Here is a 26,177-nt window from a genome sequence, read left to right as displayed (position 1 = left end):
CGCTTCTATGTTGTTAAGAGAATTGTTTATGGTACATTGTACCTAAATCTGTCCAGCTAATGAGATATTGGAAAGAGCACTAAACTTGAAACTGAATCTTGGGCTTTAACCGCAGGTTCTCAGAGCTGGCACTTCACTGTCACGGTTCCACTTGTACTTGTGAAAATATTTCCCAGAACTGCTCTTAATTGTTTTTCTGGGGACTGAGACTGTGTAAATGAAACTGATAGAAAATGTGAGGCAATACTATGACAATTTAATTGTTACAATAGTAATTATGTAAATAAGTTGTCTTTACCAAGATAGGCATTTTGTAACCCAGAAGTTCCTCTGAAGAAAGTATGTGCTTGAGTGCTATTTTGCTCCCCAGTGTAAGAATTTTTCCTGCATAGAAATAACTATAAAACTGTTATTTCTAGTACTGCCTGATGTTTGTTAACATAATGGTCCCTTAAAGCATCTCTCCTCTACTTCCTGTGCTGAAAATCATTACACCCTGTAGTTTTTTCACAGCTTAAAGCTGCTGGAAAAATTTTCAACCTCAAGATTTTTTCTCTTGATATATTGTCATTTCCAGCAGTCAAGTGGGTCACATCAGGTGGGCTTTGGTTTATTGCACACAACTTCCTGTGCGGATAGTGGGGGGAATCTGGTATTAATTCAGTTGTCCTTGAGACCTCTGGCTCTTGCCCAAAAATCTTGAGATTTGTCCAAGAATTAGTCATACTGAAGCCTGGCTGTCCTGGGAGCTAGATGACAAACTTGCTAATTACTTCAGATACAGATTGTTTCTGCAGCAGCACACAGATCCCTCTGGAAGAGGCTCATAGCAATTGTTTGTCTCAAAAAAATTGAAGCAAATGAGCCTAAAATTATATTTTCCTGGATAATGTTCAGCAAAAAAAGCAAGGATTGCTGTATTTTGTAGTGCTTTGTGTACCTGCATGTGCACTTGTGTGAATTGAGCAGAAAAACTGCTGAAGAAAGTGGAGCAAGAGCTGCAAACCCTGTAGTAGCAGCCTGCCCAAGGTCATCCTGAGCAGTGTAAACAAAACAGTTGTATAAAAGCATAGTTCTGCTTGTAGACTGTCTCTCAAAATTCCTTTCAAACTGATTTTTAAAAGGTTAGCCTCACAGGCTTGGCAAACAGGAGCAGTCCTAATGACCCGGGTTCTTTTTTTCCCTTCAGTATTGAGCTGGTGATTGGTTGCAGAGCCACAAACCAGTAACTGTGTCAGAAGTTCCCTATTTGCCAAGCATTATCACTGCTTTGTGTAATATTTTTGAACATAACCAATAGTTTTAGTCACTATGTTGACAGAAGGTCTATCTTCTTTATGGCTGAAAAGTGTTGTCACATAATTCCTTCTGCATTGATAGGAAGGGTGTTTTCATGATGCTCCTGTACTGCTCTTTTAGAGTGAGGTGGATCCCATGGACCTTTGCTAAGAGATGCTCTAAATCATAGAGAATTGGTTAATTGGCGTTCATTTGGTGAGGAATAATTTTAGGAGCAGAGGGGCTGAAAAGTATGGCATTGATTATTCTGAAATAAAGTCTGATTTCTAACAAGATTTGCCAGGTCTTTCCAGAGACTTCCAAGGAAGAGCAGATTATTGCAAAGCTGTGAGGAGAATGGATTTGCAGCATCATTTGAAGCAATGAAGTGTAAGATGTATATTCAGGCTGTGGGAGCCTGGCTTTCCTTCTCTGGTGAGATTTGAACTGCTTTATCACTAGATAAAAGGAGATCCTCATAAAGCTGGATGACTCTTAAATGCTCAAGTTGAGTTGGATAGGAATAGGACATGTATTAAACATACACACACTGTTTGGAGTTAAAAGCAGATCTGCCAGTATTCTTAAATGAATTAAACTATTAACACTGTAGTTTTTAATATTTTTCTTTATAAATTTCATAAAAACAAGCCCCAGTACGAACATAATTTATATAGCACAACTCTTGTGTGAAATTAGGACACAATCCTTAATTTTGTTGATTTTTTTAATGATCAGTACTATTTCAGTTTAGACTGTGAAATCTACTTTGTTTTAGCAGGTCTGAATTATTTCAGAATTCTGGTAACTAATTGTCACGTGAAACTTCTGAAAACACAGTTGCAAACAGAAGCCAACTTTCTGGGCATGCAGTTTTCCCTTGGGAAAGAGGGTTGGAAATACCTGGTACTGATCCAGTCCTTGCACTTCCATTCCAAAGCTATCAGTTCTAAACTGGCTCTGTTTTGCCTTACAAAATCACTTCCATCTTTTATGACATTATGAAGAAGAACATGTCTTAGCATTATGTGTTGTATTGACTGGTTTAATAATCTGAAAACAAGCAAAAGAAAAAAGCCTGAGGCAAAAAAAAACCCCAGCACCCAAGGGACCTTGGCATTGAGATATATACATAGTTAAGTGCTAAACACTGCATTAAAATTTAATGTGAACAGATGACTAAAACCTGAAAATATATTAGGAAATTATTACCAAAACAAAAAACATAAAGCATACAGAAAACAAAGACAAAAGCAGATTTATTTTTTTTCAGTAGTGAACTACTAATAGCACTGTTTAGAGTACAGCTGCTCAGGGCTTTTCCTCTGTGGTCAGTGGATACACCCAAATCCTCGGGGGGTTCTTCCCCATATATAAGGATTTAGAGTTTTTAAAAATATTTTCATGGAGACCAAAGTCCAATTAAACATGTAGCTGGGATAAAGCCAATATACAAAGATTGTAAAGCAGGGAAGCACCTGTGTGTCCTGTAGTTTAACTGTAGCCAAATAAAGAGTAGCAAATAAGAAATTCTGCCTGTTTTTTCCATAAAAGGAGCTTTCAGATGGGGAAAAATCAGTGCAGATGCTTGTGATGTAAGTGTTGCTGCAGGGAAGCATCCTGCAAAGCCACTCTTAACAAAGCCCCACTTAAAGCACAGAGTTTAGCCTTGGAGAATTTGTTAGCCCTGAGTATTTTGAGAGGGAACCGAGTCAAACTTCAGCCTTATTCTTCAGGCTGATTCCAGCAGCCTTTTGACCCTGAGAAATTTTAACTCTTCATTTCTTGCTTTCTCACTTTTTGCACTAATAACATGGGGTTTCTGTAGCCATCCCAGGGAAGGTCTTGAATGAAAATCAACATTTTGCTTAATTACTGAAATCCATTCTGTGGCTGCATCTGGTAACATTAATCACTTACTGAGCATTAAATTAACACACAAATTGCAAGTCTCCTTTCATGTTAAAGCAGTGCATTGGAGGTGACCTGTTCACCTTAAGTGCTGCTTAAAAGCTTTAAAAAGCAATATGAAATTTGTAAAGGTAGCGTGAATAACACGGCTTTAGAAATGAGTTCCTGATAAATATTCCTGTTCGATTAAGCTGGACCTGGGGGTTAAAGTTCTTTTGTGATTATTACATAGAGGACTGGTAATTGCTTGGTAAATGATGATGTATTTCTCTCATTTGAGTCTTGAATACCAAATTGTGGACTGAAGCTGAAATTTGCCCTGATAAGCTTGGAAACGCCCTGCAAGCTGCAGAATGCACTTTGAATTCATGGAATAGAAGCGTTTTTCGTGTTCAAGTATAAAGAAAGGAGACACAGCTGTAATTAAATCCATCAGTTTTACAGCATGGGGGTAGTTGCACTTGAGAAAACCCAGGAACCCCTCTCTCTGTGTTCCTGCATTGTGGCACACACAGGTTTTAGTGAGGCATCAGTCTTGTCAGTACAGCACCTACTTCTCCAACTACGTGGCCATGCACTTGGAAGGGTACCCATGAGAGTGGTGGGGAAAGAGCAGAGGGGGCTGCATCTAAAGTCTGAGAGGAAGGTGGAAATGGTGATCAGCAAAACACCTACTTCAAATGTCACTAGGTCTGAAAGCTAAATAACCTATTTCTGCTTGTGCAGCTGCAGGGCTGATAAGTTTGTGCAGCCAGCATAGGTGACAAGGCTGTGGTTTGCTCAGGGACATACACTGAATGGCTTTCTCACACCCTGCCATTGTTGGTGCTGGTAGCTCTGCACTGCTGGGCCCAGGTGGCTTGCAGCACCCTCTTTGTCTTGCCACCTTTTTAACCACAGCATCAATTAGTATTTGTGGGAACCAAAAGAGATGTATGGGACTCACTACATCTTACTCTATGGATAGATGTTTCTGCACAAAAATATCTTCTTGCTGAAGGTAGCCCATCTAACTGATGGAAAGCAGCAGTCAGTTCTCTTACATTCCTGTCAGATAAAATTCCACATGCTAATCAGGTTGTGGAATAGGTTGTTGTCAATAAATGCACAGCATCTTGTACTTTGTATTCTGCTCTGCTCCCAGCCTTTGTGGTGTGGCTGCCCTGTCTGTTCTTAGTGCTTGTTCTGGCTCTGTGATTCTCTGCAGAGCAGATTTAAATCTGTGTTAGCTTTCTCTGTTAGCTTTCTGATGGTTTAGTTGACTTATGTGGGGGTTGTCTGGTTGTTGAGGTTGGCAGGTAGAAGAGGAGTGGAAATGATGCAGAAATAGGCAGATCCTTCTGTGTGTAGCAAACTGCTGTGTCCTCATACCTTACCTAGTGGAATCACACTCCAAATAATGTGAGCAAAATTGGAGCAGGGGTGAGAGAGGACCTGGAACTGCTGGTCTCAAGTGCTAACTCAAGAATAGTAACTTTTGCTTCTCTTTCTAGACCTACCTCTCATTCCCTTTCATCAACCCCTTTTCCTCCTTCATTAAAGCAATACTTTTCCAGTCACTAATCACTAAAATGTGATGTGAATGAAGCAGGGTTCACTCTTAGTCAAGATACCTCAGCAATGATTGCTCTGGGAAACAAATTTGGGTTCCTCAGAGCAAAGTGAAGTGCTGGTGGGAATAATAAAAAAGGAAGAGGCCAAGTGGCCAGAAGAATGAGAAATGGAGGTCATATGCCTGTGTTTCCTGCAAGGGCAGCACTGAGAGACACAAGTGAGAAGTGCGTGCACTCCTAAAGGAAGGGAAAAATGATGCAAACCAGCCCAAGAGCTGAACTGGTTGAGAAATGATGGAGAAACAACTATGTGGTTATGAATCACTAACTGATGGTTTTTTCTGCTATGGATGAAGCAGCTCCAGTATTGCCAAAATCATAATTTAAAAATTGCAGTATGAAAAATTGTAAATCTTGTCACTCTCACCTTGTTACTCTGAATTTCTATTTGATACACTTAAAAAAAGGTGGGGTTTTTTTAGGAATAAGTCTAAATAAGGAATGTCTTACTGCTAGTTTCAATTCTAGTAAATGTAGTCTAATTTTACTAGGCTATTTCTTATTGCCTTAGCCAGGTGATACTGCATGCTTTACCTGCCTGCTGTGCTCCTGTTCATAGCTATAGATTTGTCATCTGTGCCAGTGCATTTTAATATCTAAAATATGCATTTGGAAGATCAAACATACCAGGGACCATGTGACAGTGCATTGTATACAGAGCAATGAGCTGACAGATGTTGCTGCTGTCTTTTGGGAAGATCATTTGAGGAAAATGCTGCATGTCTGGTTTTGCCCACTTAATCCTGAGTTTTATGGACACTGCTTCCCCCACCTCTCATTCTCGAGAAGGCACATATTTGCTACCCAAATGTTCCTCTGTTGCCTCAGGAGTTCTGATGCTGCACTGGTGAGAGGCAACATTGTACTCAAGGATGAGTCTCCTGTTTAAAGAAAATAAAACAAACAGAAACCATCAACCCTGTGCTTTCAAATTTATTTATAAATATGGTGTCAAAATACTTTCCCATGTGGTCTTGCTGTCTCAGCATAATTCTATTGTGTGTGACATGCAGGCAGGCTGAGACTTTGTTTCTGCAGGACTGCTGTTTATTACTAACATCAGCAGAAGGGCTGATGTGGTTTCAGCCAGAACCTCCTCCATTCCCCTTACATTCTCTCTGCTCCTCTCTCACCTCCTACCTCGAGCTTTTTGTTTCTGATGTATTCCAGAGGACTTGGTTAAAGTACTGGTAGTTTGCATCAAATCAAAATTAGGGTATTAGGATTTGCTTTGGGCCATGAGGGCAGAGACTTAATGTATCCAGAGTCACTCTAACTCTTTCCAGAGGTGGCTCTGGAACATGATACTACAGAGACTGAATAGTCCCCAGTGCAGTTAAGTGACTGTGGTTTATATATTATTTATATATTATATATTGTTGAATGTAAAATATTGGGTAGATGTTGTAGCAAAAATGGATTGACAGTAGGTACAGCACTTTCAGTCACCAATGGACTGAGATTTCCTTCAGCTGTTTTTTGGTGGGGTTTTTTGGGTGTTGGTTGTTTGGTTGGTTTGGTTTTGGATTTTTTGGGGTGGTTAGGAGGATTTTTTGTTAGTATTGTTCTGTGTTCTTTGAAATGTGATATTTTGTCTGTTTTGTTGTATTGATTATTCCTCTTTTCAGAAATAGCTTTAATAGGAAGTAGTAAGGGACTCTAGAATACAGCTAGTACAACTGTCTCAAATCTGCAGTTAACCTATATCTAATGGACTGCTGTTGAAACAGGAAAAAAAGCATTTGATGTATTTAATAACTCAAAGTTAAATGGTTAAAATTAATCTTTCAAAGTATGAGTGTTCTGAAGTATTTCAAAGCTTTAACCTTCTGTTGAGGTTCACATTTTGGTAGTTGGTTTTAGAGAAGGACCTAAATCCATTCAGAGTTGTTGTCTGTTCTTAGTGTGATGCAGGATTCCTGTCATTTTTCCAGGGGTCGCCTCTGTTTGATCTTATCAAGCAGTCGAAAGAGCGAGAAGGCCAAGCTGATCAGCCTGAACCCACTTCTACTCCCAATACACCTTTCCAGCATAACCACACTGCTGCAGACCTGTAAGTGAATGCCTGAGGTCTAGGGAAATGAAATTGATATTACCCTTAATATAATTGATATTACCCCTAATATTCAAATCCACTGTTATTCTGTTTTCATACTTCTTAGGCTTGGTACTTAAGTTTTGTTAAACCATTGTATTTGCAGATATTTATTATACATTGAAAGTTAAATCAACTGTTGAAATATTTTTCCCCACCCCTATAAAATATGTAATTGTAAACTGTTACATCACTTGCCTAGGAATAAACAAGTCCCTTTATCAGGTGTTGGGGATAACAGGTCACAATAGCAATTTATTTCTTCTGATGGGGAAAAGAGAAGTGTTCCAGTTCCCGCAAGTATTATTCACGTAGACCTGAATAATGAAAATTCTTCATCCTGTGATGTTAAATTCTTAATATATGTTGAACCTCCAGCTATCTTTCTCCTGTGAAATCTCCTAAGAAGAAGGCATCTGGACCTCCTCTAAGTGCTACTTCCCCTCCAGATGGTCCACCTCCTGTGACCCCCCAAACACCGCAGAAACCGCAGAAATCTACCTCCCTCTCTCTGTTCTACAAGAAAGGTTTGTTCCTCCTGCATGTGCTGACATTGCAAAGTTCTCTCTTGCTCTTTATCCTTTTTGGGTTTTGGCACTCAGCATTTCTGAAAAGTTTGTTGTAGAATCTGTAGTGAACACCAGGCAAACCTCTCAAAGAACAGGCAAAATGGTGCCAGCCAGTGGTTCCTGTGTGCACTCTGCAAGTTAGAAGTGAAAACTTCCCTTTCCTGACTGGAAGAATGTCCATAGGGGCTCTGCTGTTGTAGCATCCTTTTCCCAGCAGTGACCATAAAGAGATGTCATGTGAAGGGCGACAACCGGGCAGACATGGCTGGTGCTTTCCCAGGCTTGGTCTTTATCCCACCTGGGGGCTTTGCTGAACCTTTTGTGCTGTGTCTGCATAGTAACTCTCAGCAGATGCGTGTTCCAGGTGCTTGTTCGAATTGACATAGACATACATGTGCAGTGGTGTTTGCTGGGGCCTTCCACGTTGTCTGCTGTCTCTTGTATGAAAACCTTCTCCATTTATTTTGAGCCTGGCTTCTACTACCTTCACTTGATGTCTGGTAGCTTTTTTCCTTGCAGACAGTGAGCAGCCCAATGCTGTCCCTCCTTCATTACATTCCTTTCATTTTGGATGCTCCTGTTACAACAATTGCGGTTTATTTTTCTTTGTTTCTGAAGTGTATCTACTGGCCTATCGTCGACTCCATACCCTGTTCCTTCACCTTCTCTCCGACCATCCTGACCTGGAACCCTTGATCTGGACCCTCTTCCAGCACACACTGCAAAATGAGTATGAACTAATGAGAGACAGGCACCTGGACCAGGTAACAAGGACAAAAAAAGTTTTAAAAAGTTAAAAAGACTCTCCTGAACAAAATGTTCTTTGTATGTTCTTAGCCATTACAAATTGTACTCTGGGGTTTTTATTAATCTCTTGATCACTGAAAGGAGGACTTAGTTTAGACTGAAGTCTGTTATCTCAGTTTTTTAAGCACTGGCAATTACTTGATATGGCACCTAATAATACAATTTTGAGCTTTTTACAAAATAACAAAGACAGACCACAATTTCTAATAATTTGCATAAAAATATAGTGATTTTCTTTGCGAAGACAATATGTGTGGCTGATAAATTTTTTTGTTATTCTACCCTAAAATTGCAGCATATGGTAGGAGTTTGAGAAGGTACCATCAGCTCCAATTAGTTGTTTGTCTTTTAGGAATGGAGGTAGCATTATGTTAACTTATGTTCTAGAAGTTCTTTTTAAGTTGAGTTGTCTGCTAGTTTATAGAGCACAATCAGTAAAAGAAAGTTATTTCTTAACTTGAAATGAAGAAGCTGAATTAATTTGCAGTTGTCTTGTTTCTTTTATAGATCATGATGTGTTCCATGTATGGCATATGCAAAGTAAAGAATGTAGATCTTCGATTTAAAATGATAGTTTCAGCATACAAGGAGCTTTGCAACACAAATCAAGAGGTATGGAAGTTTTTAAATGTTATTCCTCCATAAAAAAAACCCAGAAAACTCCTGCTTCACTGCATCTCCACTTTGTGGAGGAGAAAGCTGACTCTAATATTAAATATCTGCTTAACATCTTGCATAAATAGTTTGGTAACTCTCCTCAGAAAACAAATTTCATTCCATCTTTTGAAAAATATGTAACAACGGTTTATGACTGTATTTCGAGTCTAGATGAAAAATTTATGTCTAGAGCTAATAAGATTTTCAAAAGTAACACAAGTTTCTTTATGAGTTGTCTAACTTCCTTGGAACATTAAGGGAAGAGAAGCAGATTACTTTCTATAGAAGCTTTCAACAGAAACACGGTTTGATAGCAAATAGAGATGTATGGCTGTGTATCAAACAGCTTTCTATGTATTAAAGTTGCAGGCTTAATTCTAACATGAAGAAGTTCCTTCCTTCACAGGAACTTCAATGTACTGAAAGTTTTGCACAGCACAGTAATGAAATCTGTAGAAAAACCCTCACCAGTTAATGGAACTGTAGCATCCCCTCAGTAGCAAAATTTCTCATAGTGTATTTGTGGATCTTGGCTAAACTCCAGACTTCTGTCTCCAAGCCTATAGAACTATTTTATCCCCATCAGGTCAGTAATGAGTTTTTTAGCCTTCCAAGGCATGCACAGTAGTCTAGACTTTTTGACACATGGGTGTGAAAGCAAATTGTACTTAAATTTGGAAAATGTTAGAACTGTGTTCACACCAAGGGGCTGTGCCAGTTAATGAAGTAGGTGCTGGTGTTCAAACACATTTGAAAAAATCTCCAGCAGTTTAGCAAAGTTACAATGGCTTGCATACAACTCATGTGCCATCCTAGCTCTTAATCTAACACGGACTTTGAGTGACTTTATGAGTTTGTCAAATGTAAAATTTTCATTCCTTGTATTTTTTTTAATCTGTGTATGATTTTATCACTCTATGCAGACTTTCAAACGTGTTCTTATCCGAGAAGAACAATATGACTCCATCATAGTCTTTTACAACTTAGTGTTTATGCAGAAGCTGAAAACAAACATTTTGCAGTATGCTTCCAGCAGGGTAAGCCATTATCTCTGTTCATTATTCAATAGACTAGAAATATATAGGCAATAAAACCTTATGATTATTTTATTATTTTTATAGCCTCCCACTCTGTCACCAATCCCACACATTCCTCGCAGTCCTTACCAGTTCTCCAACTCTCCTCGGCGTGTCCCTGCTGGCAATAACATCTACATCTCACCTCTGAAGAGCCCATACAAATTCTCTGATGGGTTTCAGTCACCCACAAAGATGACTCCAAGGTCTAGGTACGTTGTTGACAAGCATTTTTGGACTAAATTTAAGGTATTTGGGGGATATTAGTCTAAGCAAATTGAAAAACTGCAGTCTAGTTTGTCAGTAGTCTGTGGCTATGATATAATTTCTAATTAATAGTTTTTATCCTGTATTTGGAATCTTTATTCATCATTCAATGCTTTTCTGTTGTGCTCAAGGAGGTTTTTTGTTGGTTTTTTCCTCTTTTTTTTTTTTTTAACCCCTACCAAAGAAGAGTTTCCTGACCTGGTTGCTATAAATGTTGTTGGCTTTGACCCTGCATCACACTCCTGAAAAACACAGATTAGCTTTGTCAGCTTCTTTAAAGAGAAAATACTTTTTTGCAACAAAATGTTTGTTTAGCTGGCTGAACAGAACATTTCAAACTGTTGGTTACTGGTTCTTAGCAGATGAGGATGACAGTAAATGTACCAGCTTCCAGTGGCTTTTCAGACTAGGATCAAGTGAGTCCCACTGTGCACAAAAGTTTAAATGTTATTGTGTATTTAGGTTGAAGTCCTGCATGACTTTGATTAGCAGACACCTGAAGGTAGAGATGAGAGGATGATTGTCTGGGTACCCAGCACTGAAGGCTCTTCTTTCTGATACAGGACAGACTATGGGGGCCTCTGATTCTCAAAGAGAAATGTCTTAACACAGTAAAGCACAGTATGGATTTGCACTGTTAATGCAGAGAGAGAGGAAGAGACCTTGTTAATACCTTGTGTTAACCTGTGCAAATTAGTCAATGCTTCTGCCATTGTTAAGTGGTGCTTAAACTTCTCTTCTTCATTTGGCAGAATTTTGGTGTCCATTGGAGAATCATTTGGGGTGAGTTTTAACATCTTGATGTCTGGTATTAAATGCATGTAACTTTTGGAGGAATGTGGTAGCCTGCTCACATCTCTAGGGCAGGCCAATGAGTGTACCTGATTTACTAAAGTAATTATAGGGAAGTCCTGTTAACTCCTTTCAAATATCTAGACTTCACCTTCAAAATGTGTTGCATTTTATTTTAGTTGCTTTGGCACAAGATAAGGGTTCTTAAAACTCCAGAGTTTTAAGAACTCCTAATTTTTTTGGATAATCTGGAAAGTTGGAGTGGTTTCAGGATTTATTGGCAATTCTTACCCTATTTTCTTGTCACTTCAGACTTCTGAAAAGTTTCAAAAAATAAACCAGATGTTGTGCAACAGTGAGGGCCAGCTGAAGCGCAGTGCAGACGTGGGAGCTGCTGCCCCGAAGCCACTGAAGAGGCTGCGCTTCGATATAGAGGGGACAGATGAGGCAGATGGAAGGTGAGAGATTGCCCTGGGCTTTTCAGAGATCTGGCATATATTGGGCTCTCGGGGCCTTCATCCTAACTTCCTCCTGATACCCTGTCTTGTCTTAATTTGTGGGCTTTAGCAGCTGTATCAAATGAGAGGTGGAAGCATGAAGCTCTTCATTTACATGCTTTGGTGTAAAAAAGCGACTCCCATGATTTAAAGTTTAGGTAATGAAGGTAAAAAGTTATTTTTATTAACTTAACCTTATGCTTTCTTTCTGTAGCAAACACCTACCCCAGGAGTCCAAGTTCCAACAAAAGCTTGCAGAAATGAGTGAGTATTAGAAAAAGTATATAATACTTTTCTCATAATCTGTGTGCACTGAGTGCCTTGGATAAGAGCGCTTGGGCCCACTCAGATGAAAACATTGTTCAACACCGATGTGATTTGGGTAATTTGCTTAGCTTTTGTACTTCCTGCATATAATCTTGAAAATGCAGGTTACAAAATGGAAATTTATGTACACAGGAAAACCGTATGTAGTTTTTTTGTTGCTTTGCATTTATAGGGAAATGTCTGAGACTGCTTTTTCTTCTACTGTGGGTCAGCATTTTTTCAGATCTTATGGCATCACTTTTGTTTTGAAATGAAATTCAAATCTAGCTCATAAAAAGCAAAACAGCCCCACCCCCATGTCTGAGTTGTATTTTCCACTTATGAGAAGGAGCACACTTGGCCTGGCCAGGCATTCTCACTCTCTGAGAACCTGAGCTCTGCAGCTGAGCAGATTTGGCCATTAAAAACCTCTTACATTGCTCATCAAGATAGGTATGAGTGTGGATCCAGGCACCTCTATTTTAAGGTATGGAAAATGTTTGTGGCAGGGGTTAAGAAGGAGATCTCTGTCTTGTGTGCAGTGGTGTTGGTGTTTGCCACTGAGGGGAAAAGGCATTCCTGGGCAGGCTTTCTCTGGGATGTGGGCACTGCTCAGCCCACAGCCTCTGCCTGGCAAGATTCCTGTTGTGACACGGAGCATCTGCCCACCTGGAGGGTGGAAATGGACACAATGAGGGGACAGAGGCAATGAGAACTGGAGTGAACAGGTGGAAGGAATTTCATAAGATCTGTAAGATTGAGCAAGAATGGCTGAAACAGTGCAAAATTAGGTGTTCATCCTATAATGAGGGATTCAGTTTGTTTACAATAGAATAATGTACTTCTATTCCTTGTGTCATTACAAATTTTTCCAATAATCAGTCCAAAGTAATTATGAAAAAAATATTTCATTCTTTTTCTTTGTCGGGTTTTCTCGTAGCATCTACTCGAACAAGAATGCAGAAGCAGAAGCTGAATGATGGAAATGATACCTCAGCCACTGAAGATAAGTGAGATTCTTCTCAGGACCAGGGGCTGCACTGCCAGCCCTCTTAAAATTGTTTTTGTTTTACAGCCTTCATTAATAGAGTTGCTTTTTAGTTGCTTTCTATTCCAAACTGCTAGTTGAAAACATTTGTACTTTTTAAATTGTTTAATGTTTTCCATTATACTTTGCCTTACGATGTAGCATATATACAATGTAAGCCACTGAATTTAATTTATATATTTTTTGAGGATTTTTAAAAAGTCTTGGAAAGTGTCTGAATTTCCTGTTGCAGCATTACTGATTTAAGCCAGTTCAGGCTCGTTGGATTGAATTTTTTATGTCTAAAGGTGAAATGTTAGCTAGAATGATTTGAAATGCACTAATTTTGTTTCTTAGATTTGATTATTAGATTTTCATTACTTGCAAATTTTGAAAATGGTGGGCAAAGACTTCCTGTCTCTGTTCATAATTAGCACATCAAATTCCCATTAAATTAAATGGGACAGCAGCTGGGGGCCTTGCAGAGAAGGGGCCTCACCTCAGGAGTACAACCTGAATTCAAAGTGAACTCATTTCATAGCCTTACTACTGAAACCAACACTTGGCATTTTGTAGTTTTGCTTCCCCAGCTCCCACTCCAGTGTCATTTTGGAAGGCAGTTACACTGGCCCTCAGTTTGAATTTCATGGAGTATGAATCCCATAGAGATTCATCCCAGAATCCCACACTGAAACTTCCCAGAAGCTGAAGCTTCTTTCCCATATGCGGAGTAATTGATGTGCCCTTTCTTATCTTGGGAAATCTCAAGTATTAGAAGAAAAAAACAAAACAAAAACCCCAGAAAAACCCCCAAAAACCAGAAAACCTAAACCATACCTGGGACACACAAGATGTCAAAATTCTAATGATGCAGAATTTTCTTGATTTCTTCAGATTTTCACCTAATTGTAGCCAAGCCAAAGAGCCTGAGGAACAGCTGGAAGCTGAGGGTCTCCAGCTGGGTGCCAGGTAAGAGCAGCCTGGTCTCTAAAAGCACAGGGCATCCCCCATTGGCCTTACTGCAGCACCTGTAAAAACCTGAACGTGGGGAAGCCACGTTGGCAAAACCCATCTGCCTTTACTGAAAAGGCAGATAATTGGGCAACTTGTCAATGGTTGCAACTAGCAAAAAAACCCAAACAAAACCATCCAATACTTTTTTCATATTTTGTATTTGTAAGTTACTGATTCAGATACTGGAACTTTTCTTGCAACAAGAAAGTTTTGTTAAAATAGCCAATTAACAAAAGCACATGTTTTATTTACAGTGGATTAAAATATAAGCAAATCAATTGTCCTGCTTCAAAATTACCCATTTTTATGACTTTTAGCTTTTGCAGCTTCTTAAGTCAAGAACAGGTACAGTAAAAAAGCATGCTATTAATGGCACAAACATTTTAAACCAATGTCTTCCAGGGAGCTTATTTACAGATTGTTTAGCTGATTCTAGAGTATTTAGAGTAGGAAGTTTTTTAAAGTTCTTGTGTTGATTCAAAGCTAACCCTAGAACTACTAAAAATTCTATGAGCAGCAAAACCTGTAAATTAATTTAAAAATAATATTGAGGGGTGTTTTAGACTCAGTATGGCTTCAACTTCCTTACTGAAAAATGTACAGAATGTTCTGGAGTACCTTATGTTTATTTTCTCACTTTTTGCAGTTTTACAGACAGGATATATGTTAACATTGGGGTGCACTGACTGTAAGCTCTGTTACAGCAGTCCTTTGGCTAGAGGATGATACAGAGTCCAGTATCTACACAGATTCATTCTTTCTTTACTGTGACAATGTAATTTTTTTTTGTCAAACAGACTGAAGGCTTTACATCAAATGTACAATATTATTTTATACAACTAATCAGTTTCTTGCCTTTCAAGATAAATAAAATAGCTTTTAAAGGATTTACAGTCAGTGATTTCCTTATATTAGGTGATTTCATATGGTACCTATCCAAATAAATGCATATTGAAACTAATGGCTTTTTATTAGATATGGAAATCTTACTATGTTTGACAGCACTTTTCTTAGAATGAGACCTTGCTGTACTAAAAATGGCCTGGAATATTGAAACTGTTCCAGGAAAAAAGAAAATTTGGAATCACAGCAGAAACTGGGCACAAAATGTGATGGCCATTTTAGGTGCTTAACACCAAGCATCAGTTTCTGTAGAAAGCTGAAGCTGCCCTGGGTGTAAGATGAGGTCAGGTAAATTGTATCCTTTAAAGGCCCATTTCTGTCCATTGGTGCTTAAGGGAATGGAATCTATCAGCTTGGCTCTGTAGCCATGTGAAGGTGGATGAGCTGGCTCCCAGGCTCTTCATTTGATGTTTTATACCTTAATCTCTTCCTGCTGTCCACTGTTTCCAAATGCTGTTTGTTCTTACATGTCATAGGAGCTTATTTCTTCTTCCCTGCTACAAGCGGAAATATTTTAAATGTAACAAGCTTGTCATAATATACATTTGCTTAAGAAACAATGACTGGTCTTCTGAGGACCATTTTATTAATCACAGTTTAAGTCACCAGGGCATTGATTTCTTTTAAAGATGGAAATACACTTGAAGACATTCTACAGCTTACAAATGTGTTATCTGGTGACAGTGATTTCCTAAGAACACAAATAGCTTTCAAGATACCTCTGTGAAATATTATCTGCTTTACTTCCCCCCCCCATGCAGTCAATTCAGTCTACAAGCATCAAACTTTATTCATTTTTACTGAAAAGAAAGGAAAAAAGTCCCATTCAAACTGTTTTAAATATTATGGCATTTTTATTAATGGTTTATTAAACCAGGTAAGCTTATATAGAGCAAAAAAATCATTTATGTAAAATCAGGCTGTAAACTTTCTACATCATTGGGTGGTGGCCAAAGAATCCGGCCTCTCTGGGGCAAATAAATGCTCTGTTTTACAAGGAAAGTCTATGGAGTGTTCAGATAATGTAAAAACAGCAGTTTACATAGTTACCAAGCATTGTAACAGAACTCTACAGGTGGATACTAGATGACAAGGCAGTGCTGGCTTTTAGCTTCAGTAACTTAGGAAAACCTTCAAATGATCTACCCATGTAATGTCTTTTTTCTTTTCAGACTCCTTTCTTGAAAACAGAACATTGCTTTTTATTTAAACCCCAGACACAGTTTCTGCATGACCAAATTTTCACTTTTTAATAAATACCTTTTTTCTGTGGTATTCTAAAACAGAACAATACTTTATTAAATATTTAGTCTGCAAGATACACAAACACTAGGTTGTTGCAGTCTATCTCACCACAGTAAAACACATCCCTAGTTTCTTCTGAAATGTCCCACAGTTGGGTTTCAATATTTACATACATGCACCCACATTTAACCACCTAAGCCAGTAAGGGTGGTTTTTATTTGAACACATGCAATGAAAATTTAAAAAAATTAAATAAATAAATGTTTCTATGAATGTAACACTATCACATCCAGGTCAGATGATACAAAATAAAAGCCAACACTGACACATTGGACCTTTAGAATCACCCTCATTCAGTCCAGAGATGCTTTTTCTCAAAATTACAGGCTTTGTCAATTATTCTGAAATTGCAAGTAGGCTTTAATGTGTACGGTTGGCTGGAAATAATGAGCAGGAAGGAAGTAAATTGGAAAAAAAATGACACTTTGTTCTATTAAGCCAAAAATGTCTCGTTCCAAGCAGCATGCCATTTCAGCTGCAATCCCTGTTCAACTACTTTGTTATGAACTTGAGCCAATGGAGGAGAGTGGTGTCCCTCTCCAGTGCTATCATTCCATGGAGTAGTGTCCCCAGAGAGGCAGGGAAGGTTTCTGATCAGATGCTGAGTCAGAAAAACCCCCATCATTTCATGTTTATAGTTTTTTGTTTGATTCTTCTGAGTAAAACAACAGAAGCGCATGGAGAGACCTTTCATAATCCACACTTTAGGAAAGCTGCAGTGACCACTGCCAAGCCAGCAGCAGGTGTGGGGGTGCCCAGCTGGTTCCATTTCCCAGTGGGACTGGATGTGTGCCAGTGTGATGCCATGGGGGTGGGTGGGACTGGGGCTGGTGCCAGCTGCTGCCCCAAGGCTGGGATGTGGTTGTACGCCCTCGTTCCATGCACTGCTACTCTGAAGAAAGTGCTGGCAGGTGAAGCTGGCATCTCAGGCTTACCCAAGGATATGGAGCCGTGGCTTACGTGGAATCCCTTGTGCCCACACTGGTATGATCAGTGCTGGCCTACAGCACACAGGGTCAGCAGCAAAACTGTGCCCTACAGTGACACTGTTTCACTGTCTGCAGGAACCTCTGGCTGGGTGCTGGTGCCAAGTGCTTCTCAACACAACTTTAACAAAAGTGATTCCTACCCCCCCAGCAAACCTGTGTTTTTGATGAATTGGCATTATGTCTTGGAAAGGTTTTGACCACTTCTGTTTGAATACAAAATACTGACACAGCTGCTAAGAACAGACTTAATGCTGCTGGAGGAAGTCATACTCATCACAGAGGGGGTGGAAGAATGTGCTTGTTAGCAGTAGATAATCCAATGTATTTCTAGGGAGGGTCTGAGGCAAATGTCAAAACCACAATTAAATATTTACCACAGCATTTTCTAAAGTATTTGCTCATCACCCTCTTCCTAAGTAAATTCTGCTACCTGTGTGCTTCACCTTTCCACTCACACACACAGGGCCTGGAGGGAAGGGGGTACTACTCATTACTCCTCTTCCTCTTTTTCCTCCTACTGTTCTTCGAAGAACAGGACTGTTTGAGAAATGAGCTTCCAATATAGTAAAGAACAGCTATTTCCACCTTAGACATGAAGATGTGATAATTTAAGGGAATTAAGTTCTTAGAAACCACATTTGAGGATTAGAAAACATCATCAAAGGATGCTGTGGCACAGCAGGGACCTGCAGGAAGGCTGCATGACTACTTACATAATTATATTTGTGTACTGAGCCTGGTCATCCAGCTTTTTTCTTCCCCATTTGTAAAATACTGCAAAAGGCACTTGAAGTCACTACACTCAGTCAAAATCTGAAATTCTCAGGGTTAGTTCACAGTTACCTGTTAGAAAATTCAAGTAAATGCTCCATAAACTCCACATCTTTTGTAATGGGGCAAACCTCACTCTGTGCAGCACTGGGAGGGTTTTGCACCTTAACTCACTTCGGCCAATTAGGAATGAAGCATCTACTCTACCTCAGCCACTGATGAGCAGTGGTGGGAGAGAGGCATGGCCAGAGGGCATCTCCTCTCTCCTGAACAGCCCTGAAAGGAAAGTGGAGTGGTCACCTCACAGCTCTGACCACAGGAGAATCTGAAATGCCCTATTTGGACAAGTTACCTTTATCACCATTTGGAATATAATGTCAGTTCACTCTTAAATTTTAATTAATTTGAAGTTACCACTTCAAAATCACCTTCTTCTCCATTTTTCTGAAGTTGATCTGTCTGAGGAGAGATAGTAAAACAGGAATAAATAAGCCTCAAGCAGAACTTGAAGAAAACTTGTTTGGGTTTGTAACAAGGTGGTTTTCTTAGTAGTAAAACTTGCAGCATGGTAATTCACACCCAGACAAACTTGACAAGTGCTTCCATTGGAGTGCCAGGGACATGGCCTGGTGTAATGGAAAGGGAGATCTTTTACATTCTGGCTAAACAATGAGACAAGAACTCAAAATCCTCATAAATTAACTCCCAAATAAACACCAAGTGAGACATACCCTCCTACAACTCGAAAGCCTCTCATCCTAAAGAATTTATGGTACTTTACCATATGTCCAGAAAAACAAGTTTCTATCTTCACTGGATTATAAAAAGAAGCCCATTATGGCATATTAACTGAATTTTGAGACAAAAATACACTATGAAAGTTTTAGCAGCAAAGAGGTCACTGTGCCATAAAATCCAAACACGGACTGTTTAAAAAAAAATTAAAGTTAGACAGACTAGATAATGACAAGCTTAGTTTGTTTGACTTTGGGTGGGAAAGGGCAGTTACTACATTAGATTTTTGTGTTAAATTCTGGCTGTTGGCAATGAACAGTCACCACACACCTACACTGTAGCCACCCTTACAACAAAGCCTACATGTTAGTGGACTTCTACACACTGCCTAAGCTGATGGACACCGAGACTTTCCTTCCAAACCATTGCACATTCTGACCACGGAGGAGTTCTCCAAAGGAAAAGTATTTCCAGAAGGGAAGAGGATGTGCTCTTCAGCTTGGTAGTAGCCAGACCTCAATTTCGGAATGCTCCCACTCTGCTGGCTTTGCTTATGAAGTTTTTCAGGAGGTCATGGTCCATGTCTGCAAAGCCTTGAGTTTGTGTAACAACAGTCAAATGGTTTATACAAAATCTGAAGCAAAATTCTTCCAAGTCCTAGAAATAAATTTGAGTAATTTGTATTATGAATGACTGATAAAATTATTAACATTGTTACTTTGTTTCAAATCTGTCATTTAATTAGCAGAAAATATACCAGATTGCTGCCATTATCAATCCCTTTTCCGATCCTTTTGATGAGATCACAAATGATAGGATGAAGATTTTTCATACAAAGTATTCAATAAACCCACTTTGAGAAAACAGGAGTAGCCATCTAAATCAACTCTAGAACTCAACTCAATTCCATCACATTTACTAGAATTTGCAACACATTCATTAGAAAAGTTACCAACAAGTGAAGCCATCAAATTGCCCCAAACAGAACTATTAGAGCATCAATAACTCATTTCTTGTCCTCCCTGCACTGCATTCAGTAGTGAATGTCCTGTGAAAAACAGCAGATCTGCTAGTCATGCTGGAAATAAAAGCAAAATATGATAAAAAAGGGGATGAGGCTTGCTGGACACAAACTGCATGTTAGGATACATGTGTCTTTCATGGCAAATCTAGGAATTTAATCCCTCTGTCTAATGGGATTCCCAGATAGCACAAAAGGTTGTGTCTTGTCCTGGTCTCACTGTAAGAGGATGCTCAGCAGTTCAGCACAGGATGGGTACAAGCCATCAAGCCAGACAACCAGGATTGCATGCAGCAAATTCTTCCCACTCAAACTCCTCACAACAGTGGCAATCCTTCTCTCCATGCACTGGCTCACTCTCCTTTAGTTGGCTCCTATGCAACAACTTGCTGTGAAGAAAAATTAATTAACTTCTGCAGCCAGAGCTGGAGCCAGCAGCAAGGAAGTCAGAATTAAACCATAAACTATAAAACTTGTCAAGGGTTACAGCAAAAAGAGTAACCCGTGCCAATTTGATTCTATGTTAACTACACAAACATTGCAGCCTGGGATTAATAGCAGCAAGATACTCAGCAGACTACCTGTGCATTTCCTTTTGAAAACTTCTCCTTAGATTCCATGTTTCAAGATGTAACTAAAGGATCAACTGAAGCACAAAATATCCTTAAAGAAGAAATATGGTATAGCAAGTATCTTTTATCAACAACTACTGGGAAAGTAAAAAAAGAATGAGACTAGAAGCAGCAAAAAAACAGAGGAAATAAAAAATGTAGACAATCAAAGACAGTGACACCTTAAGTTCCAGCAGATTTCTGAAATGGTACTTTTAGAACCTTAGCTGCTTTAAAGTCAATGTGTGAACTTTTACGCTAGCTAAAACTATCAGCAGCTAATTTATCTGATGCTGTAATGAATAGGACCATAGATTATAGAGAATCCTGGTCATTCATTTGCCGTTTCAAGAAATACTGTCTTTTTAAATTCTGTTTTATAGATGATTAGCCTAAACTTTGCTACAGTGTATATGAGTATATATACAGTATATGAGAAATATACTTAAATAACTTGTAGCAGAAACTCTTTGTATTTTCTGAGGATAAGAAAAAATATTTTTGTACCTCTTAAATCCTAACAGATGTATACAGTAGTCAAGTTAGTCTTCATTTAATTTGCAATGTGAATGGCATGTCACACATCATTGTAATCTTTCACTTGCAGTGTTCACATTTAATGACAAAAAATAGAATTCTATCTCTTCAAGCTTCCAAAACATGAGGCTTCTTTCATAATTCTTCTTTTGGCAGTTTTCTACTGAGATTCTGACACTGCACATGGTTCTCAATGTAGTACACTAGAAGATATATTAATGTAGTACACTAGAAGATCCTGGTTTCTTCCATGATTCCTTAGAGGTTATCCCCATGTTTTTGAAATCTTTTTTTAAAGAAATCTTTGCTGCACTTCCACCCCTTTCTGAGCTGTGGATGTAGGGAGGAGGGCAACAATACACTCCTGAGTTTGGCACATGCTGCAGCCAGGGCAAGTGAACCAGTTCCTCATCTGACAATTGTACGAAACTGTTACAAAGTGTTTTGAAAGAGCAAAACACTGAATCATAGAAGGAAGAGGAGGATAACATGTATTTAGTTATCCAGCAATCCCTTTTATTGTGCTTCAGGCCTTATGAACTCTGGTACTTTGTCCAGGCTAGTTTTACTACTTCACAACACACCGGAACAGATCTTTACCTCCTTCACCAGATACAGACCAACCAAAAATACTTCTGCTTTGAAGATGTTCAAAAATTTTGGAAAGTTTGTAAGAGGAGAAACTAAAGAATAAAATTTTAATGAAAAATTTGCTGTTAAGAGAACCAAACCATTGGGTCATGCCTTCCTGTAGAGTTTTCCCTGCTATGCTGGGCTTGTAGCAGCACAGCACACTGAAAGCACAAGTCCTTTTGGACCCAGCCATCCATGCCCTCTGTTTCTGCTACCTGGGTTACAAATGCCTTGTAACTGGCAGCTGGCACTCTTACTATCTACTGATCTCTTCTTATCCTCTCTCTCAATGCACAAAACTCACTGACTTCCAGTCTCCTCTTTGCAACTCCTACACAAATCCATCTCCATACAGCACTGACTACTGCAACATTTTAAATTCAGTGTTTGTTTCAGGCTCTTCTACTTGCCTCCCATACCTGAAAGATATTTATAACAATGTCCCCTACATCTGAAATACATAAGCAGACTTTTTGAATAATAAAACCCACCACACAGTTATTTCCACAATCATCACAGCACTAGGAAGATGAGAAAAGGAAAATATCTTTGAAAGTATTTCTTTACCAAAAAAGCATGCATAACAGGTTGAGTGCTAGTGACTCATTCCAGAACCAAGGGCAGAGCAGATGACAGGATATGGGGGGGAGTATTAACAATAGGTAATTTATTGTATGTCAGCATAATTCATTGTAAACAGTACTGCTAGAGTGGATTTTCTTTTTAAAAGCACAAGTGTAAATATGCAGGGACTTTACAGCTGACTCCTTCCACTGCCTGTAAAAGTCAGCACCAGAATAATTGTACCAGATACTGGCAGACAAAATGATCAGGTGGAGAACTCAGGAAGTGAAAGGGCAAAATCCAAAGGCAGAGATGTAAATGGCAGTGAGAAATTTGTATGCCAAGCCCTGCAATGCCACATAACAAGGAAGGAAGCAGATTAAGAACCCTGACTCACAGGGGCAAGCCAAAAGGGCAGGAAAAAAACACTAAACTGGGAGTTTTAAAATTTTTATTTAACAGCTTAAAAAGGGGAAAAAAAAACCATTTGTTAAGCCAGAAAGGGAAATTACAGTAATCATGCCTCATCAGTTAAATACAGTCATGTTTACATTAGGCAGCTTCATTTCTCAGAAAACATCTGCTTACCTGAGGAGAAGTTCTTACCTGAGCTTCGTACTTGACAGCAGCAGAGAGGAGAGCGATGGCATTCTCTTCACAAATGCCTTGTTTGATTGTTTGCTGGCAAAGCTTTTTCAGTCTGTTTTCTCTATACAGTGTTGCCAAATCTAGCAGCCCTGTGAAAATTTATACAGCTTTAACTATTCTGGTGCAAAATCTATTAGTGGCTTTTCAAATTAATCAATCATCCTTTTGTTTTAGGCTGAATTAATCAAAGACTTGCTCTGGTTTTTTTCTCTAGATGATGTGTGCATTTTTAAGGTCCTCTACAGACCTATCAAAAAAAGAACCATTTTATTACTATGGAAGTGTTCTGTTCTCTTTTTCTCATTCTGGACATCAATTACTGGCATACATCCTCTTAAGTTCATGCAGGGAAGAGCTGCCTTTTCAGTCAGGATCAAAAATTGCTACAGCTACTCAAACAAGTAAACTTTCAGGATAGAATAAGTGCCTTTCTAAATAAAAGAAAGTTCTTAATAAGAGCAACAATAAGTTCTTTCTGAAAACTTTTCACCTTTGATCTCATTGCATGCCCACCACTCATTCTCCTTGGGCATGTTTCCTGCTACTGCATCCTTTCTTCCTGACACCAGCCAAATTCAAGATTAAAGTGCTGAAACTAAAACCAACAAGCCCTGCTTTCCTTACTCTGTAATGACAACATAGATTGAACTTTTCAAAAACAAATCATCTGAAGTAATTTACATTTATGGCAAATACCTATTGCATCTTCAGGAGGGAGCCTAATGTTGTCTGTATACAGATATTCCAGGAAGGCTCGGTAAACAGGGTAAGAAAATTCACTCATTTCTATAATTTCATCATCATTATTGAGTACGGAGCGGAAATGTTCACACCTACAAAACACGAACAAAAATTGTACATGGCAAAGAGTTAAGCTTGAAAGATGAGCTGCAGCAAGAAGTTGGTGAAAAAAATAAGTCAGTCCTACAGACTAAATACAAAAGCAGAACCTCTAGCTACATTATTTCTTGCTTTGAACATGTTCATTTCTTTAAGTCTTACAAGCCTGATATATATAATTCAGAATTTTATTTCTGTTGTTAATATTTTATGGCAGAATCCATTTTCACTTACAATATCTACAAGGATTATCCATCTGGTTTTGGTGCCATTTTTAAAAATACATTATACATTAACAACCAATTTTATTACCTGTCTTGTAGCACATAAACTTAGACATTTCTGAGATTTGACCTGATTTCTCTAGCATTTCCCAATGAAGAGGGAAATGATTTATGATTTTAGATATCATTTACTCCAGTGTCAGAGTCCATACACAATCTAGCATTAATCATGACATTCAAGGATTAAATTACTGAAAGTGAAGACACTCTCACTCAGATCTTTCATCATCTTTTCCTTATAAGTCTGAATACTTTTGTGACAGATACAAACAAGGACAAAGCACTGCCTTTGGTAGCTGTAATCTGCAACTTCCAGTCCACAGTAATTTACAATGCACTGTAACTTACTGTTCCCTAAAAAGCCTCCTAACATGCACATTGTTTTCAAGTTTTTTATTGATAAAAATGAATATCTCCACTTCTGATAACTTCTCCTACAACAACCACAATTTAATCATACTTCTTTGTACTAAACTAATTTGTAACTTTGTAATACACTAATTTGTAGCTCTCCCACATCTGAGCTCTCTTCTTTTACTCAAACTTTCCTGTAAAAAGTAAGATGGTTTCCTTTTAATGTCTCTGAGACAAAACTACAACTTAAAGACAGTATCATTTAAATCCAAATGAAAAAATATTTAACTAATGACTTTTTAAAAATCTTATTATTTTGGGGATTTTAATAAAATAATGGAACCTCTTGTCTAATTCATAAAGAAATAAAGTCATTATCTAGGCTCTGCCACATCTTTTACCACATTCTGGCATTGGGAGAGGCAGACAAAACCTCATTGTTTTGCTTCCCACAGCCCCATGTTAAGTAGTGGTGACTATGCTATCTATCCAGCATGGATCAGACCTTGGGAATGGTCTGTGCTCCAACAGCACCACACAAAAGTCAGAGAGAAGGTGGTACACATTGATCCCTGAAAAATTAAGCCAATGACAATAAAAATTGGTTAGCACACATCCTCCAGTCTGCAATTATCTTGGAGTGACTGATCCCTTGGAGTGTCTCTCTCGCTGTCACTATCCCTGAGCAGACCCAGCTGCACCCAGTGCAGCTCTGGCTGGCTGACTGCAGGGCTGGTAAATCCCACTCCTGCACTGGGATGTGCCTGCTCCTGTAGGCAGCGCTGGCCTTGGGCTACTCTCACTGACATTCCTCCACCACTGCCAGCCAGTAACCACCAACAATGGGACCCAGCTCAAGAACAGGAGTGGAACAAGATGGAAAGAAGTCCTCATAAGCAGTGAAGAAATGACTAAACAATAAAAAGGAGCTTTTAGCAGCATAGCTTTCATGACAATGCTTCAGGCCAAATGTTGCAAAACACCTTTTTAAATACTTTGATCCAGTTGCACCATGAGAGTAAAGAAAATATTAGTTTTACAGACTGCGCCTGTGCTTTATTATTTCCCTCACAGTATTTTGGTAACACCATATATATAAAACCATTTTAGAATTGAACGTTTCCTTCACAGAAGGTCATATAATCTGAGAAAAATAAAGGAAGAAAAAGGAAATATGGGAAAGCTACATATAGGCTGATTATCAGGAAAACAAACATCAGGAACTGTTGTCATCTTATTGCAGGGGTTCCATACTGTTGTCTCCTGATTGCAAAAGTTTATTGTGGGCAGCTCCCCAGAGCACTGACTCTGACTCTTTCTTCTTCACAAAGCAGCCAGCTGACTCCAGCTCCCTTCTCAACCAGCCAACCACTCTTTCATAGCCCTCTTGTCATTGGTTACAGCTGTGGCCTGTTACTAATCTTTGGTAATTGGCCCAGCTGCAACTCCTTAGGGGTAAGATTACTTTCTACACTATCTTTATTTTCTTATATTCTATCCACCTACCATTCCCCATTTTTCTTTTAATTATGGAATTGCAGCATTTCTAGAAGGATGTGTTCAAATAAATTAACATTATGACACATTCATATATTTCATTTAGAACTAATAGTTATACAAATGTTCAAACATATTACACTATGAATATAAATATATTTCTAAGTGTTAGTTCAGTTTTGCAGCTTCTCAGTTTACAAAGTACTTATCTTCAAAATCTTTTATACTCATGCTTAACAAACATTAATAGCTGCAATTGATATACTCCACTAATCAGTAAACACATTGTACTAAATAATAGAACTATTCTTTTTCCAGTTCTTACAGTTGCTTTAATAAATTCTCCCCTTCTTCTTTCAGTTTTGTTGCTTTTCCTCACGCAGTTCTCTACCCAGATCACCACAGGATCACATTGCTTAATGTTTAAGTATTCTTTCCTGAATTGCCACAGGATCTCATTGGTTGATACTTAAGTCCCTTTTCCTGAATCCATGGGGCCATACAGTTTAGTATTTAAGTCCTTTTCCTGAATCATGTCGGGGTCACCAATTGTTGTCATCTTATTGCAGGGGCTCC

At 38.7% G+C, this 26,177-nt stretch overlaps 2 protein-coding genes across 4 annotated transcripts in view; one reads left to right on the top strand and one right to left on the bottom strand.

Moving 5' to 3' along the window:
* RB1 (RB transcriptional corepressor 1) overlaps positions 1-14,796 on the top strand; it is a 72,133-nt gene extending 57,337 nt beyond the window's left edge. The window contains exons 18-27 of the mRNA XM_071448489.1: positions 6,737-6,855; positions 7,276-7,424; positions 8,085-8,230; positions 8,781-8,885; positions 9,854-9,967; positions 10,052-10,218; positions 11,026-11,056; positions 11,378-11,523; positions 11,777-11,826; positions 12,809-14,796. Coding sequence (XP_071304590.1) covers positions 6,737-6,855; positions 7,276-7,424; positions 8,085-8,230; positions 8,781-8,885; positions 9,854-9,967; positions 10,052-10,218; positions 11,026-11,056; positions 11,378-11,523; positions 11,777-11,826; positions 12,809-12,882 — 1,101 coding nt within the window. The 3' untranslated portion in view covers positions 12,883-14,796. The remainder of the gene's footprint in view (positions 1-6,736; positions 6,856-7,275; positions 7,425-8,084; positions 8,231-8,780; positions 8,886-9,853; positions 9,968-10,051; positions 10,219-11,025; positions 11,057-11,377; positions 11,524-11,776; positions 11,827-12,808) is intronic.
* An 845-nt stretch (positions 14,797-15,641) lies between these two features.
* The window catches only part of RCBTB2 (RCC1 and BTB domain containing protein 2), a 34,266-nt gene continuing 23,730 nt past the window's right edge, over positions 15,642-26,177 (bottom strand). For 2 of the 3 annotated variants that reach the window (XM_071448490.1, XM_071448491.1), the window contains exons 11-13: positions 23,323-23,459; positions 22,585-22,715; positions 15,642-19,269 (exon numbers count right to left, since the gene is read on the bottom strand). In XM_071448490.1, coding sequence (XP_071304591.1) covers positions 19,129-19,269; positions 22,585-22,715; positions 23,323-23,459 — 409 coding nt within the window. In that variant the 3' untranslated portion in view covers positions 15,642-19,128. Of the gene's footprint in view, positions 19,270-22,584; positions 22,716-23,322; positions 23,460-26,177 lie in introns of those variants that run through there. The other variant, XR_011682494.1, reaches the window with a different exon arrangement.

Source organism: Agelaius tricolor, unplaced genomic scaffold, assembly GCF_023055355.1.
Source record: "Agelaius tricolor isolate 1412-34295 unplaced genomic scaffold, bAgeTri1.0.p SCAF_26, whole genome shotgun sequence".
NCBI lineage: Eukaryota > Metazoa > Chordata > Aves > Passeriformes > Icteridae > Agelaius > Agelaius tricolor.
Note: the sequence above shows the minus strand (reverse complement) of the source record. Positions and strands in the feature narration are given on the sequence as shown.